Source organism: Pezoporus flaviventris, unplaced genomic scaffold, assembly GCF_033815535.1.
Source record: "Pezoporus flaviventris isolate CSIRO_AGI_PZ_B2104156 unplaced genomic scaffold, CSIRO_AGI_Pfla_v1 ptg000066l, whole genome shotgun sequence".
Classification (NCBI taxonomy): domain Eukaryota; kingdom Metazoa; phylum Chordata; class Aves; order Psittaciformes; family Psittacidae; genus Pezoporus; species Pezoporus flaviventris.
The window spans coordinates 22,856,320-22,884,274 of NW_026892614.1; the positions used below are offsets into that span (position 1 = coordinate 22,856,320).

General features: G+C 43.2%; 1 protein-coding gene across 3 annotated transcripts in view; it reads left to right on the forward strand.

Moving 5' to 3' along the window:
• The first annotated feature begins 810 nt into the window (after positions 1-810).
• AKAP12 (A-kinase anchoring protein 12) overlaps positions 811-27,955 on the forward strand; it is a 32,628-nt gene continuing 5,483 nt past the window's right edge. The window contains exons 1-3 of one of the 3 annotated variants that reach the window (XM_061471530.1): positions 811-1,271; positions 10,659-10,845; positions 23,735-27,531. In XM_061471530.1, the coding sequence (XP_061327514.1) occupies positions 1,134-1,271; positions 10,659-10,845; positions 23,735-27,531 (4,122 nt within the window). In that variant the 5' untranslated portion in view covers positions 811-1,133. Of the gene's footprint in view, positions 1,272-10,658; positions 10,846-14,569; positions 14,652-23,734; positions 27,532-27,955 lie in introns of those variants that run through there. The other 2 variants (XM_061471531.1, XM_061471532.1) reach the window with 2 other exon arrangements.

Here is a 27,955-nt window from a genome sequence, read left to right on the forward strand (position 1 = left end):
AAATGTTCTAAAGGAAATTGTACATGGCTCTATTGTAGGTGATATGAAGTTTTTGGATCATATCCGATTTTAACCATGGATTCCATGGAGGATGGACAGATTTATGTGTTTAGAAAAAAGGATTTTAGGTTTATGGTAGAGAACAGTGAATGGATTGGTTTGCTGCTCTTTCAGAATATTGTGGCTGGTTTATTTTAATGTATGTGCTATTTCCCCTCTGATAGTTTTGGAAAATACTGGGTAAAAGCATGGCTACGTACGCATTGGTCTTTCTGTGACAGGGGAAAAGAACCTTTGTGTATTCTGGGCTAGGAGAGAAACCACCATGTTCTTCGCCTTGCTTGCTTACGCCATAATCTGGCATGAAATGATAGACGGCAACCTGTCCTGCATGACCAGAAAAAAAAAAAAAGAAGAATGATTTTGCTTTCTTTTCCTCCAAAGTTACCCCAGACATAGGACCCTGCTCTTGTGCGTCAGATGAATGCGGACGTCCCTCTCGCAGTCAGGCCCAGCATGGCCGAGGTCCGCAAGCCCATGGCGCGGGAGGCTGGCCGCTCTCGGAGCCGAACCCCGTGGTCAGGAGCCGGCAGCAGCCCCGCGGGGTGCCGGGGAGCGTGGTCGGGCGGGGGAGGAAGCCCCTGGGCCGGAGCCCCTGGAGGGTGCTGTCGGGCGCCGGCTCGTCCCGGTCCCGGCGAGGGCGGGGAGGGGGCTGAAACGCTGAGTCAGCGCGGTAGTGTAGCCGCCGAGGGACGGGGCCGGGACCATGCGGTGCACCCCACCCCGGCGGCACCTCCCGGCGGTCCCGAGAGGGGAGCGGCCCCGGGCGGCGGGGCGGTGGCAGCGGGCAGGGCGCTGCCCCCCTTGGCCGCTCCTTATCAGCCCGATTTGATGCTGCAAGGCGTGTCCGGGGCTCTGCTCATGTGATGGAGCAAGAGGCAGACGGGCGGGGGGACTAGGGGAGGAGGTGATTTTCCTCGCTGGCTCTCGCTCTCTTTTTTTTTCCCCTTTTCTCCCCTCCTCTCGCTCCCTAAAGGAGTTTGCGGAGAGCCGGGCTCCTTCATTCCCGGCTGCGCTGCCGCCGCCCTCCGCCAGCCCCCGCCCGCGGCTCTGCACGGCCGCGGGGCAGCGCCATGGGAGCCGGCAGCTCCACCGAGTCGCCCGCCCCGCAGGACGGGGCCGGGGCCGCCGCCGAACCCCCCCGCACCCCTCCGGAGCCGCTGCCGGCAGAAGAAGCGGCGGCGCCCCAGGCTCCAGCGGAGCCCGCCAAGGTAAGGCAGGGGCGGGGAGGAGTGGGGGGAAAACGCGGGGCGGCGGCGGCTCCCGCCGCACCCCCAGCCCGGGGAAACTTTCCCGCCGCGGCGGCGGGCACCTGCCGCGGCCGTCGGGCACTCTCCGGGCTGTGCGCAGGGCTGGGGCTGTGCCACGGCCAGCGCCGCAGTCATAAAACTCCCGGCGGCGGTGGCAGCGGCGGGGCGGGGGGTGAGCGTAGCCGCGGGGCGCCGCCGCTTTTGTGTACAGCCCGGGGGGGGGGCGGTTGGTGGCGGCGGTGGTGGTGGAGGAACGGCCGCACCAACCTTCGGCGGGGGCTGCGCCAAGAAAGCTCCGGACTGCGGTCCTGCAGCCAGCGCCGCGGTACCCAGCGCTCCCGCCGCTCTCCGCAGCCTCCCCCCGTCTCTGCCCTCCCGGGGATGCAGGTGGGAGGCGCGGCGGGGCGCGGCCAGCCCGCCGCTTTGCCGTGTCTTCAGCCGGGCGCCAGCATCGCTGTGCCCCCCCCCCCCCCGCCCACCTCTTCCCCCCTATTCCTTGGGTCACCGGAGGCGCAGACCCCGCTGCAGGCGAGCGGGGAAGGGGCGGCGGTGGCCGCGGCGTGGCCATGCACGGCTTTCGCGGTCCCTGGTGTCGTACCGCATAGGGGGGAAAGGGGGAGTGACACCAACTCTCACCCAGTGGGGAGCGAAGGAGCTCTAGGTATGTGTTATTTTTATTAAGGACGTTGAAGAATTGAAAGAATTTTTTTTAAAACATGTCTGGTGTTTAAAAATAGATTATGAATGAACCCATTTATCCCTCTGGAATAGGCGCGTTTAGGGGATTCTGGGACTGAAAGGGAGGTTATGTGCATCTGCACTTCACATAGTGTTGCTTCGGGGTTAGGCATTAGTTGGTGAGGAGGGAAATAACACCACGTTCCACCAAGATCCCCTTCTTCAGGCGCCTCGGAGTTCGGGCCCTCCGAGCTGGGTTACTCCAAAGTTTCTGTAGCTGGCGCGTGGGTGCGTTGGAGCTTGGGAACGGGTGATGACTTTGTTTCTTTGACCTTGTGGTTCAGATTTAACTTTCAAGTTGAAATTCCCATAGTTCCTGGCTGTCGCTCAGACCTCCGTGTGCTTGTTTTGACAGATTTGAAAGCCACATTGAGAACAAACTTTAAATTAACCGAGGTTTATTCTGTTTTCCTTTCTAAGTGTTAGGGGCTGGTGTTGGTCAACAAAATATTTAGCAGTTGCATTGAACGATTCTGTAATTCAGGTGCTGAATTTACGACATGAGTGAGTTATTGAGGGCCAGCATTTGGTTTCTGCGTTTGTTTAAAAATGAAGATAATGTGACTTTGACCATGGGACATAACATTAGTAGCCATATTTATCCAGTTATAAGAATAGGGACCCCCAGTAAAAGATAGTACCATTGATGCTGTTGTCACATGCAGATTATTATTAATACAGTTGTTTATGTCTTTGACACTTTAGGAAAAATGCTTTCTAATAGATTTTTACCTTGTTATTTAAGTAGAACTACTTAAAGGTGGGAAGTTCTTTTATCATTTTACTGCTGTAAGAAGTTATATTACTACTGTTCTTCTGAAACAGCTATTTTTGCCCTCCATTACATTAAATAAAAAGGAAAATAAGTTTTAATGAAGTTTGATCATACTTTTTGTGTATCATTTAGTCAGTTCTTACTACAGTAGGGTAATTTCATGCAGATTTGTGACACAATTTTTCATTGTTATTGTTTCCAGCCCTTTGAATTTGAAAATTACCAGATCCTGCACTGCCCCTGGAGAAATCTGTCAAAGAGCTAATTTGTTTGCAGATGATACAGTGGGGACATTTGAAAGATGGTTTTCTTTCTTGCACTTTCCAAACTAAAACACTTATCGTACCCCCTTCTTTTAGAAGAAAAACTTGGAAAACTGACTTTAATGGGATCCAACTTGATTGAGCTTTGGCAGGTCAATCACAAATGAATTGTCTAGGCAACTAGTCTAATACAAGTTATAACATCTCACAGCAGCTGTGCTTTTTTTGTCACTTGAAGTTCCTCCAAATATTAAACCAGGTTTATTTCATGGCATAGTTGTATTTTGTACATGATGAAAAGCCTCTTTGCCCTTTCTTCTAGAAAGGGACAATATTATAATCTTTAATCTGTTTTGTTATTCACATGTGACTCTTTGGCTAGATAGCAGCTTTTGGGGGTGTCCTGGTTACTGGAAGGGGAGGTGTGTATTTTGGTGTATCTCACTCCCACAGCTTAGGAGATGTGAGAGACCTCGTAAAGCACTTAGTCTACAACATGAGAGATATTTAGGAGTCTTTCGGTGTTGTCTTGCAAGCACTGCAGGTTAAATGTATGCTCAGCAGGTTGGGACCTCAGCTGTTCACCCCATCCTTTCACAAGTTGCTGGTGACTTGCACATAAAGCAGCTTCAGAGTTTCCAGCCTGGTATGTTATGGGACATGGAACTGGTGGGATTTTTTTACTGTAGCAGACAAGGCTTAAACTCTGTCAGTGGAGGAGCTGCTCCTTATCTCGCATAGCCACCCTCTGCAGGAAGCCCCTCTGCAGGGGAGTGTTACAGGTCCTGGAGGTACTAATCCATTCGCATGCCTGAACTGAATGCATCGGATTTGTGAATCAACACCCAGAGTCCCACTGAAATCCTGGGACGGGGTGTGGCTCACAGAGGCTGATCTATCTGATGTAGTTATCTTCTTGTCGTTTGAGCAGCAATACTCTTTTCCCTCTCCTTTTCTTTCTCCCTTTTTTTTTCTCTCTCTGGTCCCAGCTGATGCAGTCCCACCTCAACACTGTGTTTGTTCATCGCCTTGCCTTTCCATAAGCAGATTAAACTCGCTATGCCTTCCAGAAACAGCGGAGTTCTAAGTTTTTATTTTCTTTTTTTATTCCCTGATGTGTTAGTGAATTCATTTGACTCCTGTGATGCCCAGGTGACACCCAGAGCCAGAACAAGGCAAGTAGCTGCTACGGCGCAGGAGGGGAAATGGAAAACCTCTCTATGTTGGTGGCAGTGAGCTGGTAGACCCTGTCTGCTTGTGAAACCTCCCTGACACACTGCCCTGAGCAGCACAGAGACCTGAATCTTGGCCTGAGAAGGATTTAAAAGCTTTGAGGTGTCTGGTGGAATGGGTCCTGTGCTCTTGCATCCTTGCTGCAGCACCTGCATCATCCCCTTTGCTGCTTCCAGCAGTGGGCAAGCTTGTTCAAGGAGCTAGAAAGCTGTTCAGCCTCGTTGGTGAGGTCATTATTTGCTGATTCAGCAAGAAGCATTGGCTTCTGGGACTTGGACAGCAGAAGCAACTGCAGGGGAGCAGTCAGGCATTTTTGACTGGGACTGGGCAGAGTGACACTACTGTTGTTGGCAGCACATGGCTGGATTGGTTTGGGCACCTCCATCTTGTGAGCTTCCTCTCTGTGCATAGCAGTGGCATGCCTCTTGCCTGACTTCCCATTTGGATGCTGAGCATCAGGGAGAGCTGGAAAGATGTGTCAGTGCGCCGCTTGCCGCAGTGGTGCCCTCCAAGGTCCCATGGGGTGGAAAGCAACTATGAGCCACGTGGGTGACATGAGGAGAGCTGCGTCATCCAACCAACATCTCAGCTAAAGCAATTACAATCACCCCCTCCCCCTGCTTTTATTTTGTTTAGGAGCTCAAGGTACCAGTTTTAATACAGGTTTTTTCTTGCGGCCCTGCTGAGGGTGTGTTGGAACAGCTACCTGAAATAGCATAGGGGAAATCCTAAAGAGAGAATCTGGAAAAATACCAGTGTGCTAATAGGCTGTTCTTGCAGCAAAACCTAGCTTTGGCAGAGATAATATTTTATGGGAATTGATGGCTTTAAAAGGTCACGTGGTGAATTCCTGGCTTGCTCGCATGCGAGAGCCCCCACTTGAGCAGTGAGTTGTTCAAACAGTGTTTTCGGGATGGTTCCTGTTTCTGAGTAGTAACTTGATTACGCTACCTGCGTTGTAATGAGAGCAAGTGTCTGCTAGACAGTAAATATTTGGAACTGTCCCTTCTAAAGAGGTTACCAGCTGAGATGTCAGGATGTCTTATTGTCTGAGCGCCTGACAAATAACAGCTGGGACAGACTTACATCTGCTGTTTAAACAACTGTGTTCTGGTGAGGGAGCTGCGTCAGCCTGAAAATACTGCATTAGCAATGGTAAAACTAAGCTTAATCAAGTATCAGAGGAAAGTCCTCAGACTGTGTCTCTAAGAGGCCCACTTTGAGGCACTTGATCTGAATGACAAGGCTGCAGGGTTCTCCTGGTGCAACGGGGTCTGATTGCCTTTAAGTACTTTTCTTTTGAATGGGAAGGAAGAGGCTGATGTAGTTTGGTGGTAAGGTTTGAAGGCTTGCCGGTGCCTGTGGGGTGGCTGGGGAGAAAGCATAAAAATGTTGAATTGAAAAAATGCACAATGGAAATTGGTGTCATGGGTCCACCAAAAGCGTGAAATAACCCTCTAATCAGGTAGGAGATAAGAGGGAAGAAGGGAGTGTATGGGCACTTTGAAAGCCAAGGCAATTAGCTTGTGTTTGATGTGGTGGAGGCTAAAGAGATGCAAAGAGGAGTGTCTGATCTTTGAAAGGCCTTCTGGTTGGAAATGCAAGCCCTGGTTGTAGTTTCTAAAAGGAGAGTAACTTTGAGCTCAGTCCTTGTTCTGACCCATCCTTAGCGTCTACTGGTGAGTTGCACCCCTGTGAATGCTTAGGCAAGGTTGTGTGTGAGGGCTGCTATGCAGGAAGAGCTGAAAGGTGAGAGACTGGGAAGGAGCTCAGGTTGGCTGAGGCTTAAAGTGCAGACCAGAATGACAGATTGGGAGTAATACTTCCTTTGCAGGTTTCAGGAAGAGATCCTAAAGATGATTCGGGAACAAAACTTGTTGGTTTTGGTTTAGCCCCATGGATTTTGAGGGTAGTCATCCATGGGGAAGTGTCATAACAAAGTCGGGCTGAGAGTTAGGACAGAAGAGGATAGATCTGAGGGAATGAAAAGTAACGAGAAGGCTCTTGGCTTTGTCTGCAGGAAATCTTACCCAGAAAGAAGGTGCTGGAATTAAGTATGTTGTTATGTGCCTTAGAGAGTAAGGGGCCTTATGTTTTCTCCACCTGGAATTTGTGTTGTCCCATGAACCTCTAATGCAAAACAAGACAAACTGCTGTGAACAAAGAGCTGGAATGACCTAAATTCAGATTTTTTTTCCTCCCGAATGTTGGTGTTCGAAGCTCTTTTTAATGAAGCAACGTGTGATAAGAGCAGACCCCCATAGCAGACCCCCAGTGCTGCAAGCTTTCCCAGAGTTTCGAAATCAAACTTCAAGAAAAATATTAGAGACCATTATGTGAGTTTGCTCAGTTGTTCAGACAGCTGGATCTGGCTATTTTAGTAATCTAATGTAGAACCAGTGTAGCAGGATTAACAGAATGAGGCAAAATTAACTCGGGTGCATTTGGGCCTGGTGTGAGGAATCCCTGGAATGATTTGGGTCTGGTACAAGGAATGTTGGGAATGGTGGTGATTGCAGGTAGGGGAAGAAGCTGGTTGCTGCTGGCCCCTTCAGAACAGTGAATTAGGCATGCACTAATGTACAGTGAGAGATCAGGGACCTGCTGTTCATCCATATATCTCATGTAAATCTTTGTGTTTTCTTCATACATTTTACATTTTGTATGCATTTAATGCGGTCCAACAGCTGGACCCAGCACTATATGCAAAATGGAGGAGAAGCTGCTGTTGGTTAGAGTGATGTGAGCAGCAAGCCCTGTGCTTTCTAGTCTCATTAGCTGTGTGTCTGCCCTTTGCTTCCACCTTTGTGGTGGATATGAGGGGAATCTTTAAAAAATACATGCATGATGTATAGTAGTGGCATGACAAAAGCCGAAGTGTTGCTTCACTGATGGCCCTTTGTTTTGGGGCGGAAGAAACTGAAGGATCATTGAACTGGGTAGCCAGTTCTCTTCAGTTGCTCTTGCATTTATGTGACAGCACATCCATAAATTAATTAATAATCAGAGGAGAGTGATGAATGTGAGCTGCAGAAACCTGATAAGCGCTGATAAACCTGCCAATATTTATAATTGGTAGTAATGTCTCATTACCTGCAGGTAAATACACAGAGCTGAATAAAGACTTTACTAATACCATTAATTTTGTCTCTAATGTTTTCACCTATTTCTCTAAACTTTGAGTTTATATTTGTCTAAGCCTTACAACTATTCTCAATGGAATTAAGAGCACAGCTCACTAAATTAGACATAATTGGACTGAACTGGGATTTAGATCCCTTCAGCGAAATGAAGCAGTTAATGTGAGTGAAAATGGAAATTAGTTTCCTTTGAGGACTAATGCAGTGGGACATACTGCACTGGCCTTCATGAAGAGCCTGAGCAACTTTCCTCAGAACAGAAAACGGTTTTGTTTTTAAACTGATGATGCTGTTGCATCTCCCTTCACATTACAACCTCTTCCCCCCAAAGATGCATATTTTATTCTCCTTTGCATGCATTTTAATTTGAAAAAAAAAAAAAATTTTTTTTAAATTTTGATTATTCAATTATTTAAAGCATTGATTTGAAAACCTAAATTTGCCAAGAATCGCATCAAACTCTTTCCCAGGAGACTGGGGCAAAAAGGTTCCTACTCCCTGGCAGAGTAAGGTTATGCTGCAGGTCTGGTCAAATTTGAGAATATGAGGGGTTTAATGTATTTACATTTTTACTCAGTTGTCACTGAGCCTGCTTTCAAAATTGAATTTCTGTACAGGGTGAACAGGATTATAATTATGCTAACTGCTAGTAAAAAGTGCTTATATTCTTACATTTAATAATGTTTTTACATTTAATTTTGCTGTTCATACTGGGAACTGTCACAGCATTTTACAAATCCAAAGGGTTATCTACCAGATCCAGTGACTTCTGAATTTTGGTCATGAATCTTCGGGGTGATATATAGTCACTCTTTTCCTGAATGCATCGTGACTGTGAAATAAATTCAGAGCTGGAGGAATATTTAGTTTTGCCATAGTTAATATTTTGTCATAACACTCAGAGCTCAATTTAAAAAGGAGACAAGTTGTACTTCATTCGGGTCCCCAGTCCCTTTGCACCCTAGTTCCTTGCAGAGTCTGCAGATGGTGGACTTTGTGTCTATACACGTATATGCATACGTCGGGCTTTCAAATGGTTTGCTGACTGGGGGAGGTTTGGAAAGAAAGGCAAGGAAATGTTTAAATGAAATGAGGAGTGCTAAGATATTCAGTGCTATAGCCTTTCTTGTGACTTCAAAGAATTGTTGGTGCTAATTCTGAGGGTGTCATCTCGAAATAGCCATCTGTGGATTATCTCCAGATAGCCAAGTGCCCTTAGAGCTGGTAAAATTAAGGTTGTTCCTGTGTTTGCAGGACTAGCAGTCGTTTTACAAGAATGAATGAGTAAAATTTATCATTTAAAAAAAAGTCTTTTAATTAATGCATATTGCAGAATCTCAAAGCCCTTTAAGAATTAGATTGTTACTTTCTTTGTCTGTTTGTTGCAAGTCTTCAGTCAGTTGCTGCCACTCAGTTAATGCTGCATGCAACTGCAGAAGAGCTTCCCAGAGTTTACATGCCTTTGTTCAGTGGTGTGGCATTTTTATTCCTCCTGAGTTCCTGTGTTTTAGATTTATGAGAAGGATGATGTGGGAAGTGGGAATGTAATCTGAGTGTTGAGCCATTCCGTATTTCTTCTATTTAATATCTGGTCTCAGCATGTGAAAACTCTGAAGCCAAATTATTCCATCTGTGGTATTGGCAGTAGAGCAGAATGGGGTCCTTTTTCGTGAGGTGGATTATGTGGCTGTGAAAGGCAGCTTTGAGGAGCACAGCAATGCCAGGTGGAAACAATCTGGCTTAATTAAGGGCTTCTGAACTGAGAACTGGGAACCCAAAAGCACACTTTGTTGCCTGTGGAAGCAGGGGTATGGCACTTCTCTTGGATCCTGCCCAGCGTGTGGAAAGGGGATGATAAGAGGAATGTTGTTTGTATGCTGATTTGAAATGCTGTTGCAGCAGGCTAGTTCCCAATGAAAATAAATACATGGATCTCCCCATTCAGATGCTTATTTTAGTGGGTTTTGGAAGAGAGCTGTCAGGAATGTGGCATCTTTCTGATCCCAGTTTGGCACTGCAAGCATTTGGATGTTACATGACAGTGAAAGATGGGATTATCTGTGGTTCCTTCACATAATTAACAGGGCTTCAGTGGCAGTATTTTGGGAGTACAGCTGAGTAATAAGACAATGATGTGTAATTAAGGTTTGCTGTTCTACTAGAGGAACTTGAAACCTATGCTTCAGGAATAGAGATGTAAGTCATGGTTAATTAGTTGAGATGGCTTCTGTTGGATTGAAATGGATTATGTTGGAAGGCAATACATTTGGTTGGAAAGCTAGTTAATTAAATAATTAAAGGGTAAGGAAGCATATTTTGATGACCACAAACATTTCATACCTTTTAAAGAAAAATATGCTTCTGAAAGGAGCTTCCTTTTGTATGGCAAGCCAGTACAAATTCTGAAAATAATTAAAATCTTATCAAATGTGGAAGCTGAAAAAGAGGGTTTTTTTCTTCACATAGATTAGTAAATCCAGAGAAAATATTTCAAACATTACAGTGCAGAGTCCCAAAGAATTGCAAAGCTTTTCCCCCCATGATAATATTCTCTGCCTAATAACTGAGCCCCCAAAAATCTAGTTTTAATCCCAGTTTCATTAAATTTCTTCATGGGATTTATATATACATATATTTTCTGCTTTCTGTCCTGCATAGCTCAGTTTCTTTGTAATTGCATTGTTTGTGATGATCAGGTAAGTGCATAAGCAGGGGAGCAATACCAATGCCTGTAACACAGGATTCATGCATATATCAGGGCAATTATGCCAGACATGTTGAAGAATGTAAAATATTTTTCCATCAGCTAGACTCATGTTATCCTGAAGTTTTCCTTCATGGTAGAAACCAATTTCTATACAAGATTATAGGCCATTGTCTGTAAGACTTGGTTCTTCCAGATATTTCACGTGGGAGAACAGTAAATAGTCCCAGATTGTCTTTTATTTTTTCTTTTCCTCACAGAAGTACTTTGGTTTATTAAAGTTAATTATTTTGAAAAGGAGGAATGCTGCACAGAAGTATTTCTTTCCCAAAATGCTTGCATGTCTATATGCAAAATAAGAATGAAAGAACAATATGCTGTGTGGGGGAAAACCTTGCCCGATACTGATGTTCTTTTATTTTTTTTATTTTTCCTCTCTCTTCCCTTCGTTCTCTCTTTCTCCTTCCCTGCCATCCTTCAACCTTGGATGTGCAGGTTTTAGATGCGCATTCACCAGTACCTGATATTAATGAAGACAGTTTGGAGCATGGTGCCCCACCCCAGGAGCCACAGCAGCCAGGAGCTATTACAGCACCTCAGGAGCTGGATGGGCAGCAGGCAGAGGTGCCTTCACCCCTTGAAGGACCATCCGGAGAGCAAGCAGAGGCTGCTGGAACAAATGGTAAGTGAAAACCTGTGTTTAATATACCGACTGTAGAGGCCTGGATGCTAAATGGAGTGAGAAGTTGAAATGGGGCTCAACTAGCCGACTCCTAGTGATCAGGTGTTACTCAAGTGAATCTCTTGGTTGCTAGAGTGCTTCTTTCAGGGTATTGTTTTGCTGAGATGTGTTTTCCCTGTAGCGGACTTTGAATATCAAATGGGTTGTGGATTGCAGCTGTCAGTCTCAGTGGCAGGGGATGCTACCCATTCCCCTGCAGGGGTGGTTCTCTGCTCTCAGTGCACCCTGCAGGGCCTCTGCTTGCCTGCTGCCCATCGCTCAACCAGTCACCTGAAAGTTTCCAGTTCTTACGTTAAGAGTTTTCACTGCACAGCCCTGTCCCTTCCTTCATAGGGCAGAAATCTATTTATGTTCATTCATTAGTGATACTGATGATGATAAACTGTTTTGAACTCAGGAGGTGACAGGCTGCTGATCCATTGGCTCTACCTTGATTAAAATTCCCTTTCCTATTCCTTTTAATCAGGTACACATTTCAACCACAAAACCTTTCTCACTTGAGGCACCCGTCTGCTCTGTCCTAGGCATTTCTTTCTCGCCTTGCTGCACAGTCAGAGATGTGCTGCTTTTTCTCCTGTGCTGCCCATCCCTTCTGCCCTCATCAGCATCTTGTGGCTGCCCTTTCCCTCTGCTCCCATTCACAGCAGCATGGCAAGAGATCTGCTCCCGTGATCCTGCTGCATACTGACCTTTTTGGCAGGGATGGCAAGAGGGAGGGATAGCCTTCAGTCAGAGAAGGCAACTAATACTGGTGTGAGAGAGTGGGATGGGGAAGGAATAGGAGGGAGCACATTCTTCAGTGTCAGCCTGTAGAGCAGCTCAAGGCATTTGTGTAGCCTTTGGTGTACTTTGGGGTTTGGGTTCTAATAAAGGCAATTCTTTGCCACATCTTCAGAATAATTGCCATAGCACTATTATCCCAATAGAAGGTTGCCATGTTTTATGCTGAGAGTTTGTGCTTTCTTCTTTTAACCATATTGATAGAGGTTTTGGGCACATGGGAGGCAACATATTTTGTCTCTTACTCGTGATAAACACTGATTCTCTTGAAAATTTCACTCTTAAGTGAATAGGGATGGAGAGAGGATACTCATTAACAGTGACGAAGGAAAATACATGATGATTTGAAGTAGCGTCAGAAGATTTCATGTTGCTATTCAACTTCTGGATCATGTAACAGTGAACACCTTTAAAAGGGCATGAGTGTTAAATTGAAGATTAAAGTTCGTGTTGAATAATTCTTGGTTGTAGCTTTAGTTGTACAGAAATTGTGTTCCTAGGACATGTAATGAAGAAGAAGTGAGAAGCTCCCTTTAATGCAGACATGCAGTTACATGGGACTAAATGCATCGTGTGTTGGAAAAGACCTGTAAGATCATCACGTAGGTAGCGTTAGGAGTTTGTGTATGAGTAGATTGCCTGAGAATTCTTCACTTTCTTTGGTAATATTTTTTCATGTGGTCATGTGATATTGCTGTTTTAATTGGGATTTACTTCACTACTGTCAGTGGAACCAAACCTACATGGTAGCATAATTTCTGTGAAAGGAAAAAAACTTCTATGGGTTTGCTCACAAAGTAAAAAAGCCTGTTAATGGAGACGATGCAGCACTTATTTTCTGGTAACAAAGCTGAAAATGACGTCATCCATAGACACAAATAAAATCTGTCTGGTAAAGCATTGGAAAGATAGTTCTTCAAGTAAAGACTACGTTAAGATATTCCTAACTTTATATCCACCCCTCTGGACCTTAGAGTCTGGTGCAGACAAGTAAAAGTAGGGAAAAGGTATCTCTTAAATACTCCATGCAAAGAAATCCCTGCACATAGAGTAATATATTATTTTAGCTCTAGATTTCTTCTCATTTCCCCTCTCATTCTTTACTTCATCTTGTTTTCAAAGTCTATAAAATCAGAAATAAAGCATCATGGCACTGAGCACTGAAGTAATTGCTGCAGTCAAGGAGTGTTTATGATTGAAGGGGTTTTCTGTTGGCTGGTTTGTTCTTGTTGCATTGTTTGAATCTCACATTCACAGAACCATTTGAGAGATGATCCAGACTCATCAAAGCTACCACTAACAGATTAAATTAACTGGGAAGTTGGGTAAATCAGCTGGGAAGTTGGTGCTGGCAATCAGAGCCACAGCCAAAGGCTGTGAACGGCTGATCCAGGCAGCTGTGTTTCATCAGAACTGTGGAGATATCCAACGTACCCCACAGAAATACAATAGGAAGTCACCTATATCAGATACTGAGCCTTTGTGTTTTATTTAATCATATTGCCTCCGTTTTACTTGCCCTAGTTATGTTACTATACATGTATGCAGAGTAATACGTTTCTGCAACCCTGGACAGCAGAATTTGAGACAATTTATAATGTAATTATGGCTGTAGAGAATTCCAACTCAAAAAATAAACACCCAAATGAAAAACCCCAAAACAAACAAACAACTGCCCCCCCAAAACAAGAACAAAAACCCAACAGCACCAAAAACCTCAACCTCCTAAGTGACTGTTAATCAGCAAAGGAGCAAATGTATTGGTATGGAGAAACGGTTGTGTTTCATATGTCTTTTGTTTATGAGGGGTAAACTACTTTGGGCTTCTAGCTATGGTCTCATGAGGTTTGGTCTGGATACTTTGTGGCATCAAGGACATCAAGGAGGTGTTGCAGAAACGGAACCGAAGCAGTCTGCTGCTTAGAAAGTGGCAATTTCTTACTGTGGAGCTGGCATCGCCTCTGGCAAAAAACACCCAACCAAGAGATACTTGAAAGTTTCAAGCTGGGGACTTTGGGGTGTAATGATATGGGTGGAAAAGCTGCCCAGCAGAAAAGGACCTGGGTGTGCTGACTGATGGAGCTGAACATGGGCCAACTTGTCTCCAGGCAGCCAAGAAGGCCAAGAGCATCCTGGCCTGTATCAGAAATAGTGTGGCTAGCAGGGCCAGGGCAGTGATCATCCCTTGTACTTGGCACTGGTGAGGCTGCACGTTGAATACTGTGTTCAGCTCTGTCCCTTTCACTACAAGACAGACATTGAAGTGCTGGAGCAGGTGCAGGAAAGGGCAACACAGCTGGTGAAGGGTCTGGAGCACAAGTCTGGTGAGGAGTGGCTGAGGGAACTGGGGTTGTTTAGTCTGGAGAAGGCTCAGGGGGACCTTATCGCTCTCTGCAACTGCCTGAAAGGAGGTTGTAGTGAGGTGGGTGTTGGCCTCCTCTCCCAGGTAACAAGTGATAGGACAAGAGGTAACAGCCTGAAGTTGTGCCAGGGGAGGTTTAGATTGGATATTAGGAAAAATGTCTTCACTGAAAGGGTTGTCAAGTGTTGGAACGGGCTGCCCAGGGAAGGGGTTGAGTCACCATCCCTGGAGATACTTGAAAGATGTGTAGATGCGGCACTTAGGGACAAGTTTTAGTGGTGGACTTGGCAGTGCTCAGTTAAAGGTTGGACTTGATGATCTTAACGGTCTTTTGCAATCTAAACGATTCTGTGGTTCTGTGTAAAGACATTGCACGCCAGCAGCGCACCCTCTGCGGGGCGAGGGGCGTGCGCGGGCCAAGCACTGCCCCCCGGGGCGAGGCCATGGGCGGTGCGGGCGGTGTCGGCCCGGCGTGCTCGGCAGTGCGTCGTCCGGTCCTCACTCCGCTCCGCGTTCCGCCGCGTCGGGGGGACCTCAGACCGAGACGAGGGAGCGTCTCATGGTCAGAGCAGCTCCGGCAGTGCTGGGACCGTGGCGATGACGGGTAAGGCGGTGTGGCACTGCTGGGGTGCAAGCACGCTCGTTTGGGACCGCATTGATGAGGTTATGCTAGTCAAGCATTAAGGTAGTGCAATATCTTGAGAGCCAAACTCGGCAAAATGAAGGAAATGTAGAAGTTAGTATCTTTTGTATCCTGTAAAAATATCTGTGTTGAAACGAAGCTGTTACTCTAGAGTTTTTTTAATTTGAATGGATGAAAATCTAGAGGAGACCACACCGTGGCGGGGTGGGGATGTCCGTGTGTATGTACATGCATGTGTGGTGGTAGGGTCTCAGCCTGGGGTAGGAAAAACTCACTGGTGTATTCACTGAACTCTGGACATCGTATTAGACAAAGTAGTGTGTGTGATCCGCTGAAGTGCGACAGCTGACACCATAAACTGAGTGGGCTTTCTGAAAACATCATAGTGTTTGGTGGAGCAAAGAACTGAAGGGGCAAATTTTTTTTATTTTTTTTTTTCTGGTTTAGCACAAACTTGTGTCTTTTTTTCTGGGAAAGAAAAGTAGCATTACAGAATTTAAATAAACAAACCTCGCTCTTTTTTCCCCTAATGCATTTTAATTTCTCTCAGATTGGTGATACATGTCTTAAGCAATCTAGGAAATCTTTTTTACTTCACTGTATTAATAAGTATTTACTTGCTAATAGCGTATTAGCTGGAGCTAGCGAATGAATTCAGTGGATAGTGAGGTTTTTTTCATGCAAAATACTTTAGCTTGACAATATGTATTGACAACAAAGCCTGTAGAAGTCTGGCCCCGTTTGGAGCTGACCCTGGAGACGACTGTACGTGATTTGAATCAGTTAGCACGGGAGGAGATATCCTACTGCTGTTTACAATAGGGTTTTCATTAAACTCGATGTTTAATGAGCTTATCACATGCTGAGTCTTTTCCCTCACGGGTTCTCTATTTTTTTTATTTCCTTTTATTGTTAGTAATTAAAGGTTAAACTGTTTTTCAAATCAGTCTCTTTATAGGGTTGCACAGTTTGATCGTTTGAGGTTTTCCTTATTTAATAATTCTTGTGGAAACTTGGGATTTTCACTACAGCACAGCTGCTTCTACAGTATGTTTAGCAAGAACTGCATCTAGCTCATAGTACAAATTATTGCTTCTTTGAAGGGACAGAGTACCTCTCGTTGCTGGTATGCGGGAGTGTCTTCAGCTATCATATGTCTAATTCATGCAGATGCAGCTGTATCTCCTTTGTGGCGAGTTGGTCAGTGATGTTTATGTTACTCTTTATGCAGTCATTTTAATAATTTTCAATCTGTTTTTCATTGTACATTTTTATTAATCATCAGGGGTCCTTAAAAATGTTCCAGCATTTACTGATCTGTATTGCTTATCCCTGTATTCCTCGTTCCTAGCAGAGCAGATTTCTTTCCTTTTTTTCTTTTCCCCTGCTCAAATCCCCTAGTGCTAGTGTTGCATTGATCTTATGCTTGGTGAGTACATTTTAAAGTGGAACCAAGTCACTCACTGAATGTGAGCCATGGACAGCATGGGTAACTATGAAATTTCATGAATATTTGTAGCATGCTGGTTTGGATCCCAGGCAGAACAGTTGGACTAGTTGAGAGCAGTTTATTATTATCAGTTCATTTAATGAAGAATCCATAACTACAGTAACTGTATGTCCAAGCTATAGCTAATGATCATTCCAGTTTAAAAACAAGCAAAACTATTTTAAAATAACTTGAATGTTTTGGTTTTATTTTTAATTCATTTGAATGTTTCTTGAAACATTAAAATGAAAAAAGTATTTTAAAGTCTCAAATGAATCAAATATATCAATTCCCTTGCTGGAATTTGAGCAGTTGGTGTCTAGGTTGGAGCAGACAAGCAAAGCCAAAGCAAAAACTTCTTAACAAAAAAAAGTTTCTGAGGACGTTACAGTATCACAGCAGAAATGATTGTGCTTTCTTGTGAGTTATTTCACGTACGGTGTCTTTTTCTGGGGACGTTGCTTTTGCTTTCTGAAGTTCAAAGCCATAGAAAATCATGGCTATTTTGCAACATTTTCCTTTTTTCCATTTTTAAAAATGGACATACAAAAGTATGTGAGATTTTAAAACTTAACTCTGCAGTTGCCACCCAGGTAGCAGAGAACTGAAGACTGAACTTAGTCGTATTTTTGAAAGAACAGCGTGGTTAGAAAGCTGATGAATTGCGTGTATGCACTGTGAAATATAGTATGCAAAAGTCTCTGTGAATCCTCCCTCATTATTTAATTATTCTGAAAGATTTCTCCCCCATGATTAACATGGCAAGTCAGTCTTAGAAATAACTCGGCAAGTAGAATAGGGAAGGAAGTAGCATGTGCTTTCCATCAAAGAAGTTTCTGTACATTGGAAATGAATATTGTGAATAGTAGAGAAAGGAAGGAAGAATTAGTGAAATTTGTTGTCAAGAAACAGCAGTGTCACAGAATTTAAGCCTTGTAGTTAAAAAAAAGTTGGAAGGGTAACACCTGGACATATCTCTGTGTTATTTTGTTACCGCAAAGTGAGTGGTGTGTTTGATTTATTAAACCCAACCTACTGAAACTTGTTAAAAGAATCGGGACTTGTGCCACAATGTCCAGTTTTTACATTCTGCAGTGAATACCTAAAAGCACAGCTTGCTTTTTTTTTTTTCAATTGCTAAAGTATTCAATTCCTCTAATAATTCCAAATATCTACTGCATACTAAATAAGTCTGCTCAGGGCAGGTTTTTCATAGCTGTTGTCATTTCAATCTGTGGGGGTTTGTTTTTGTTTTAATTAGTGCTGCTTCATCCTTATCAGTTTTTACCTTTTCTTGACTTTGTCTTTAAATGTTTCTAATAATAATTAGAAGAATTGTGTAGTTAAGGGAAAACTGCGTTTAACAAAAACTTGGTATATCATGAACATTTGGTTCAAATTATCTGTTTTAATTGCATTCTGTTTCAGTGCCATGTGAGTTGTAGAGCAGTAGGTGTCTTGTACAAGTCATATTCACAGCAAATATAGATATGGATGAGAATTGATTGTAAAGTACCCCTTCAGCCCTGGCATTCGTTTACACTCATGCAAACCTACTGATAGTATTGTGTATGTGACTGAAAGCACGATTTGGCTCTAAATACTTAAAACACTGAATAAATGAAAACAGCACAGAGTCCTCTGGAGCCTTTCAGTGGCCAGAGGAGTTTGGAAGGCGGGTGCTGGGTGTGTGAGACATCCATCTGAGAGATTGAGAATGTAGGGAATTCGTGGAAAAAATCCAGCGACGTGCTGCAAATCCTTAGGGGGAAAAGTCAACCAGCTCCAGATGTTGACATGGTTGACTGTGAGCACATGAAGTGTTGTGGATTTAACTCTTGCAGTCAGAGTGCTTTTTTGTTTTTTAAACTGTGGTGACTACCAGGAGAAAAAGACATTTTCACTTCTAGAGACAGATGAGATGATGGAGTAGTTAAATTGCACTGCCAACAGTATCTATCAGCCTCCTAAAAGCGCAGTGTTATTTATTAATTTCATTTTTAATGGGATGAGACAGGAATTCAGTCATTTTGAAAATACTAATTTTTATCATATCTGATCAGTATACTTGCAATAAAACAAATACATTCCTACCATGGGCTAAGCTACCTATGAAATTGTGTGATTAAGCACTTCTGATTCGTAAGGCTGTCAATTGCCTGTGTTTCTTTCAGAATAAAACCACTTGCAGGTATTAAAACACAAGAAGCACCTTGATTCAATTAAAAACGTTCAAGAGCTGAACTGGTACATAAGCAGTTAAAATAGAATTTCAGTGTTTGTTCTTACCACAGTGGATTTAAGTAGCGAAGTGGATCAATTTTATTATATTACCTTTGATTTTTATCGCTGCTTCCGGATATGTTTTTATTGTATTGTTTTCCTTGACTAGCACATAGCTGGTGAATTGCAGTTATGCTCGGAACAGACCTAGAGAAATCGGTTTGTGTTTTACTGGATTTATTTTTGTTTGGTTTTTTTTTTTTTTTTTGTCTTAAAGATACTTTCAAATGCAGTGAATTAATTCAGAAAGGGCTAGTTGTCTTGCCAAAATACCTGTGGTACTGACACTGTACAGTACTCTGAAGAACAATACCTTGTGTAAAGAACTTTTCAAGTGGAGTTACTCTGGGTTTACTTTGTGTTCAGAAGTGCACTAACAATGCTTGGGCACCAAGAATGCCGTTAATAAAAATGTCACTAAAGAATCCGACTGTCAAATATAAATTTCAGTGTGTACAGTTGACTTCATGGGTCTTCTGTTTCTGTTGTGCTCCACTGAATATGAAAATGCTCTTTGGGGTGTATCTTGTGAAAGCACTGCGGGCTGGTCACACACCAGTGGCAGCCTCCTGGCAGCTGGCAGCATGCAGGCAAATTTCCTGTATGGCTGTCTGTCTTCAAATGCTGAGGAAGGGCACCAGAAATTCAGTTTAAAAGACTCTTCAAGGGATTTAAATGAGAAGGAAGTAGACAAAGAAGAGACTGGGAGCAACAGGAGCAGGTCATTTAACAGCTGACATCCAAGCTCTGTGTTACCTTGGGGACGAAATGCCTTCTGGACAGGTTAAATGCTTTTTTTTTTTTTTTTTGGAACTGAAGGGGTGGTGCCTGGACTAAGTCTGCAGGTATGTGCACTGTGTGCTATTGGGGGAACAATGGATGTGTGATGTGTGTAGCGTATTTGCAGCTCTTCAGACTGGTATTGGAAGTACATGTTCAGTCAGTCAACATTTCTGTTAGTTTTTCCTTTTGAAGTTTATTCAATGAAGTACTGCCAGGTAGCATGTTTGCTGGACTCACAGGGAAGACCTAGTTACTGTCAGCCTGATCTAACAATTTTGAAAGCTTATCAGTGTGCCTCCATACTGTGTTCTCCATTTGTTATGATTGCATTTGCTCTCTTAATACATACCGATACCTGCAGATTTTCTAATAGCTGTTCAGCTCTTTTCACCTGCAAAACATTTTACAGAGACATAATCTTTATCTTAACGTGTTACGAACACATAAATAGAAGAAGCAAAAATCCTTTGAATGCTTATCATGAACATGAAGGGGTGTCTTTACACACTCTGGAAATGGAATACCTTGTTCATTTATATTCTGTTTTATTCTACTTTTATGATAATCCTGTTTACCTGTAAAACCTTGAAACTTCCCTTAACAATAATTTTTTGTTCTAGGAATAAATAAAAAAGAGAGATGCAGATGTTTTATGATTGTTTTGAACATCAGGATTTTCAAAATGGTAGGCATGCATTCCTGCGGCATGTTTGCAAGAGGAAGGGGACCCTCCTAGAAAGCTGTGTCTCTAGCTGCCTACCAGTTGCCTGAACTGAGTCACGAGTGCCTTTTGACCTCTCGTTCACTCCTGCTGCCTCCTTGCTTCTGGTCTTTCCCACTTAGACCCAGCATTTCCCACTGGTTCTCAGTCCCATTTTTTCATTCTACCTTTCTCTAAGTCATGTCAGATGGAGCTAGAGATTTCTGTGTGGCTAAAGGCAAACCACATTGGCATTAATGTAGGACTGAGGAAGAACAGAAGGGAGGCTATAGACCTTGTTTCCACCAGAGATAAGAGGCCTGGCTTATGAACAAATTTTTATTTACTAAATGATCAGTGTTTAATTTCATATGTGGCTCAATGAGGAAAATTACTTTTGGTATAGACAAACTGAAGAATATATTAAGTACCAGTTACTAAATAATTGTAAGAGATGTGGTATCATAGATTGGTTAGGGTTGGCAGGGACCTTAAACATCCTCTAGTTCCAACCCCCTTGCCATGGGCAGGGACATCTTCCACTAGACCAGGTTGCTCAAAGACCTGTCCAACCTAGCCTTAACCACTGCCAGGGATGGGGCAGCCACAGCTCCAACCTGGGAAATGCCTGAGTTTGCTGTCCATTGTTGGGTTTGTTAAAGAGTTGTAAGGTTTGCCCAACCCTGAGTGGGGTAAGTTAGGCTGAGGAATACTGACAGTTCCCAGCAGCTGTGGCAGGAAGGATAAAGGACTTGGCAAAGAAAAATAAAACCTGGAAAGGGAAAAGTGATGTTGGGGGCAGCCTTGATGGCCACCCAAAAAGATGTTAACAAGCAAACTGAAAAAGAAACTGATGAATCTCTACTAGGATTAAGAGCTTACAAAGTGATTTGGAAACTGAACGCTGGGTATGGTGACAGGCTGAAGAAGCATTGGCTGATGAGAAAATAATTACAGGAAACCTGTGAAATAGGTTGCAGGACATTTTCCAGAGCGAGAGAGAATTAAAATTAGAAATACCCCACTGATGAGGAGGAGACCAAGACAGCAGAGCTGGGTTTTCTAGCCTCACTATGGAGGCTGAACTCCTCCATTGGGAAGTCCTCTCTTATTAGGCCTGGAAATAGCTGAAAAAAGCTAGGACTGATTTGCTTTCCAACCATAAATTTAGGTATGTAAGAAGGCTCAATAAGAACGAAAATGGGGATTCATTAATTACATTTCCCTTTGGCTCTTTTAAACACTGGTTACCTTTCTAGCAGATGTGGGAGCCCAAATGTCAGCTGTAATTCTGAGACAGAACAGCAGAGTGAGGTTGTGCCTGACAAAAGACAAGTTTCTGATGTGTCTGGAGACTCTAAACCCCAGCTCACAGCTTGAGTAGAATGTTGATTACCTGTTGATTCCACTCTGACAGATTGTCATGGTAGTGGGCACATTCTCTTCCAATATCTTGGGCATAGATCTATTTAAAGGAAAAGCTTGGATGATTCAAAGGGAAACAAATGGCAATTCGGACTTCCCATGACCTCCATATGTCTTTTACAGTTCACTTCCAAAACTTCCTCATCCAAGACTGTAAATGTAAAACCATGCCCTTTACCACTGGGTGCAAGAGAGGGGATCACCACAGTCATTGAGGAGTTAAAAGAGATGGGGATTGTCATCCAGACCCACTGACAATTCTCTGCTATGCTAGTTCATAAACCAAATGGAAAATGGCAACTGACAGTTGACTGCCACTGCCTGAATGCAAACGCCAGCCCCTTCACTGCTGCTGTACTCAATATAGCAGAATTGATATCTACGATACAGGAGCAGTGTCATTCAGTATGAGCTATCATAGATGTAAAAGCTATGTTTTTTACGGTAGCTATCCAAGAAAATGACCAAGAAGAATTTACCTTTTCTGGGGAAGCTGATCAAGCAGCTACTGTTTCAATCCCTACAACCTTGTTTAAGGGATGGATCCCCAATTCACGGCTATCATCTATGCTGTGGTCACTGGGACTCACAGGGTCGTCCCTGGAATTGCCATTATAATTGGTTTTGTATTTTTAATGATAGGAATTGGAATTGTAAGATGCATGAGTTCTTGCATACTTTCCTGGTTTTCCTCTCTCTTTCCTCCTCTGTGCGTTATGTGAGGATCACCACCAAAAATGAGGAAGATGTTCCTCCATCTTCTATTGTTTGAGCCACAGCGTTTCAATCTTCAGAGAGCCTGTGGTTTCTCCTGCGAACCACACAGAGATCACATCCCTGCGCACCCGCTGAGCAGGACAGGACAAAGCCGTGATAAGTATTCTGTTAAATTACATAGCTTGTTGGAAATGACAAGGATTTTATTTCTGGACCTCAGAGTAAATGAACACTACTAGTACAAAAGCTGTTCCTTGGCTTTATCTTTGTGTAGTCTCAGCATACAACTTACATAATGTTTAATTTATAAGAGTAAAAAAAAAATAAAATAAATACATGGGTTTTCCTTTGATAACTGTCTTAAAATGAAAAGTGAGTTCAATGTGTTACTGCTGCTTCTAGCTGTGCTTACAATCTTATTTCCCTTCCCCACCCTGCCACTGCCTTAAGTGTCCTCGGAGTTACTTTTCCTTGTGGAGTGTTATAGTGTTTGCAAGAGGTATATTACCAATGGAGTAATAGTCCTGTCTTCAGAAAAATACCCATTTCTTCTTACTCCGCTCCTTTGCAAGTGACTAGGTTTGAACATCTATTTTAAGATGCGCAGGGAGTTAGGGTGTTATCAGAGGTCAAACTTTTAAGTGAACTAGGAGTTAATAATTTGAAGTAAACAATTTTAAGCTGTTAGATAAAGGGGAAAACAAAAAGCTTTCCTTATGTCAACTGTGAAACAACAACCAGTATGCTGCTGATAGTGACTGTAAATGTTATTTGCCCTCTACAGAGCCAGTAGACTTGTAGATTTAGTTTTGCTTATTATTTAGTTATGTGTCAGCCTTACCTAGTCTGCATTGTCTATGTGCTTATGAAGATGCCGTTCTTCACAACGGGGACATAGGCAAGCAGAACGGAGGGAGCCTCTAGGCTGGAAGGGAGCTCTGGAGGCCAGGTGGTCCAGCCCCTGAGCAAAACAGGACCAGCTGCAGAGTTGGATCCAGCTTAAAGGTGGATCAAATCACTAAAGCCCAGCTTTGGAGAATCTCTATAAAGGTGATGTGATGTATGGGAGAATTCCAAGATTCATGATCTTTAAAACAAATACATTGTAATGTAACTGGTTTTGGGGTTACAGGTTCTCAGAAAAACAGATTTCCCATAGGCTTTTTCACATCTTACTATTCTTTTGGGACAGATCTGTAAAACAGCTTTTATTTTTCTTGTCATAATTTTAGTTCAGCAAAGGGTTTTTGTTTCTTTGTTTGTTTCCCCTTTTCCCTCAGAGGTGTCTCTCTGCATGGAAAGGAAAAATAATAGAATAGAAAAACAACAAAAAACAACCAAACCAAAACAAAAACACCAAACTGCAAAAGAAGGAAAGAGAATGGGAGAATATGAGTTTGAAAGGTGCATTTACAAATAAAGTTTGAAAAGACCCATCCAATGGTAGGAGGAAGAAATGGAATTACTGTTACCTTACAATAAAAACTAGTCCTTAAAAAAATTAGCACATAGAAGAGGCACACAGATAATAGAACAGTATGTTTAGAAAAGTTTGATAAAAATTAAAAATAAAATTCTGTAAAGGTATAATAGAACATTAAACGAGAAGGAAACTGACTGGGGTTTTCTTTGTTCTTTTTTAAACAGTTGGACAAAAAGAACATTCCAGTGTAACTTTGAAGGAAGACACTGAAACTATGGAGACAAGTCCATCTGACTCAAGCGCCAGGGATGGTGTAGATGCTGAGAAAGAGGATGCTCATGCAGTTAAACAGTTGCCATCTTCGGAAGAAGATGCAGAAGACCACGCATCTGAGCCACAGACTTACGATCTGGGTTTTAAAAAAGTTTTTAAATTTGTTGGGTTCAGATTCACAGTGAAGAAGGAAAAGACTGGAAAATCGGAACCAGTTCAACTGCTTACTGTGAAAAAGGAAACACAAGCCCCTGAAGGAGCTGATGATCAAAAAGAAGTCAGCTCAGAAGAAACAGTGATGCCTGAGGATGCGCTCTCTGCAGAAGACACCACCAAAGACACACTGAAAAATGACAAAACAGAAGATGAATCTCCTAAAACACCAGAAGCAAATGAGATTTGTTCTCAGTCAGCTGCCTTAACCACCGATACTGCATCACCACTAAGAAAACTTTTTACTCAGGGATGGACTGGATTTAGAAAAAAGAAGAGTTTCAGGAAGCCTAAAGATGATGAACTGCAGTCTCCTACAAAAGAAGAGGAGCAAGAAAAAGAGGGGGCAACATTAACAACTGAAACCACTGAAAAGGAGGAGAACTCTGAGCTGAAGAAGCAAGATGAAGAGAAGAATGTGACAGCAGTGACCATTGAAGCACATGAGAAAGAGCAAACTGAAGGTGAAAAGCAGGAGTTAGAAAAGACTGTGGCAGCCACAGGAGTCGAAGCAAGTAAGAAAGAAGAGCTAACTAAGCTTGATGAGCAGGGTCAAAAAGAGGATGTAGCAGCAGCATCTGTTAAAGAAAGTGTGAAGGAGAAAAAAGCTGAAGAAGATCAGGAAAGGAAACTGGTGGAAACCTCAGATCTTGGTAAAAAAGAAGAAAAAACTGAAGAAGGAGAGAAAGAAAGTGAGATGACAGAGAAACCGCAAGAAACAGCATCAGTGGTACCTGTTGTCGCTGACACTGTGAACAGAGAATTGAAAATATCCTCAGAAGTCCTACCTGTGGGAGAAAAACTGCAGCCAGTGGAGAAGTGTGAAATAGATGACAGAACTGAAATATCCTCTGAAGAGAAACTTGAAGAAGGATCTTCGGGAATTGAAATTTCTAGTGAACAGCTTAAAAAAAATGAGGGAAGAGAAGGAAATATACCTGCCTTGCTGGGGAAAGAAACGCATGATGAAAAAACAGAGGAAGCAGAATTGAAAATGTCACCCACAGCAGAAGTCATCACAAAAGGAGACGCTCAAGACAGAACCACAGAGAAGAAAGAAATCAAAGAACACGAGACAAAACTGACTCCAGATGCTCCCGGATCAAAGTCCTTTTCTATTTCTGAACATTCAGTTGACACAGAGGATGATCAACAGTCTATCAAACCCACTGATGAAGGCCTACAGGGAAAAACTGGCATAGTTACGACTGATACTATCAAACCAGATGAAATAACTCCTGAAGAGACAGCTGGAAAGAAGCCTCCAGAAGGTATCACAAATGAAGCTGATCTGCTGTCTTCTCAAGAAAAAAATAAAGTACAAGGTAGCCCTTTAAAGAAACTCTTTACAGGTACCGGATTAAAAAAACTGTCTGGAAAGAAGCATAAAGGCAAAAGAGAAGAATCTAAGTTAGGGGAACAGGGTGAACCAATTCAACTCTTATCAGATTCCCCGGATAGCCCAGAGGAACAAAAAGGGGAGAGTTCTGCCTCTTCTCCTGAGGAGATGAATGAAATTCCTTCTTTGGAAAAACCTGTAGATGGAATGCAGGTCACTGAAAATGAGGATGCTGCAATTTCAGATGTGGAGCGAAAAAGAGAAAGCGTTACACCCTGGGCATCATTCAAAAAGATGGTGACTCCCAAGAAACGTGTCAGAAGACCTTCTGAAAGTGATAAAGAAGAAGAAACTGATAAGACAAAGAGCATTGCAGCATCTGCAACTGAAAACACTGTTGATGAAAGTCAAGGAGAAATAAAAGAAAATGGGGTGGACCAGAAGCCAGATAAAACCACAGAAGAGCCCAAAAGAAAGGTTGACACATCTGTGTCCTGGGAAGCTTTTATATGCGTAGGCTCTTCAAAGAAAAGAGCGAGGAAATCGTCATCATCTGATGAAGAAACTGAACATAAGCTTGGTCAAGAAAGCCAAAAAGTAGAAGAGTCTGGACAGAGCAAAGAAACAGCAGCAGATGCAGTTCTTACTAGTTCTCAGGAGAGTGATCAAGGACAAGGGAATTCTTCCCCAGAACAAGCTGGAAGCCCATCTGAAGGTGAAGGCATTTCAACATGGGAGTCATTTAAAAGGTTAGTCACTCCAAGAAGGAGATCCAAAACCAGAATGGAAGAGAAAACCGAAGACTCTGTGGTGGGATCTAGCCTGGAGCATTCAACATCAGATGGTGAGCCTGGAAAAGATGAATCGTGGGTACCATTTAGAAAACTGATGCCTGGGCGTAGGAAGAAAAAGTCAGATGGAAAGCCGGAACCAACTCATCTTAAACAAGCAAAAGAAGACATGGCAGAAACGACTGAAGAAGATTCAGATATTCCAGCTGTTGTTCCTTTATCTGAATATGAAGCAGCAGAGCAAGAGAAAATGGAAGCCCAAAAAGCAAAAGATGCTGAAGCAATGAGAGAACAAGCATCAAAGGAAGAGAGAGCAGAAAAATTAGAGGAGACCCTACGAATTGAGCAAGCACATGAAGGACTGGTACATGCAGTTACTGTTACTGTTGTGGAAGGGGAAAGGGCGGTTACCAGTATTGAAGAAAGGTCACCATCTTGGATATCTGCTGCTCTGACAGAGTGCATTGAGCAGGCAGAAGAAGAGGAAGAGAAAGAAACTGAGAAAATACTTGAGTCGGATGTTATTGTGGAAGAAGCAGTTATAGCTGCTAAGACGGTGCCAGAGGCAAGAAAGGATATAAGTGATGACACCACAGCAAGTGACATAGAGCTAACCTCAGAAGCAGTGACAGCTCTGGAGGAGACAGCAGAAGCTTTATGCACTGAAGAAACAATGGAAATGTCCCTTGCTGAGGAAACAACTGAGATGGTTTCTGCTGTTTCACAGTTGTTAGAAACCCCAGATACTACAGAGGAAGTTACACCTGTACAAGAAGTAGAGGCCACTGAACAAAATTTGAAAGAACTGGACAAACAGACACAAAAAGTTCTTCATGAAGTTGCTGAAAGAGTAAAGTCAGCAGATTTGGCACAGCTGGTTAGTGAAGGAACCGTGACGGCAGCAGTACAAGGAATCGAGCCAGAAGTGAAAGATGATGCTAAAGATGGCAGTGTTGTAGGCCAGGAAGCTCTTTTGCTTGAAGAGTCCTTGGGAAAAGGAGAACATGAGGAGGATGGCCTCCAGCCCCAAGGAAGTGCAGGGAGCATTCAGAGCCAAAATGGAGTTGAAGAGAATGTTCTACATGAGGGTTCAGAGAGAAGTGAAATATCTGGTGCAATGAAGGAAGGCACAGAAGGATATGAAAATGTAGATGTAGTGAGAGATGAAAGCCAGTGGCAGGCATGTGAAGAAGCAGTTGTAGGAGACCATGAAGAAATATCTGAAGTAGAGAGGACAATAGAGGAACCTTCATCAGATGACAGAGAGTTTCACAGCATCAAAGCAGTTGCTCCCCAGGAAGAGCCAATTGCAAAGCAGGAGCCTTCAGAAGAAGAGAAGCTGCCCATAACAGAGTTGACAGCAGATGAGACAAGAGATGAATATATTCCCAAAGTACAGACTGCAGTAAGTATTACATGTAACACAAAGGCTGGTTTGTAAAAGAAAACAATCAGCAAGTGTTAGGTACTATACCTAATTTAGAACTGGGTTGTGGCAATATTGCTGTCACAGATCTTCCTTGTGCGGCCTAGGCAACTGAAGTTCATTTCCAGTGAGACACACACACTGTCTTGTGTGCACACACAGAGTCTTGTGTGCAGAGTGAGGTGGATGTGATTCCTACAGAAATAGTGGGAGACTGTGTGCGTGGATCTGAAGGTGCTAAAAAAATTACCATTAAGGTTCCTGCACAGCACAGCATGACTGAAGATGCGTGAACGCTTAAGATATGTATGTGATGCATATGGTACCATACATAGTGGATGGTATTTTCAGTTGTAGGCAGAGGTACAATTGTAGCTGAGGTGCTTCTGCAAAGGGAGGAAAT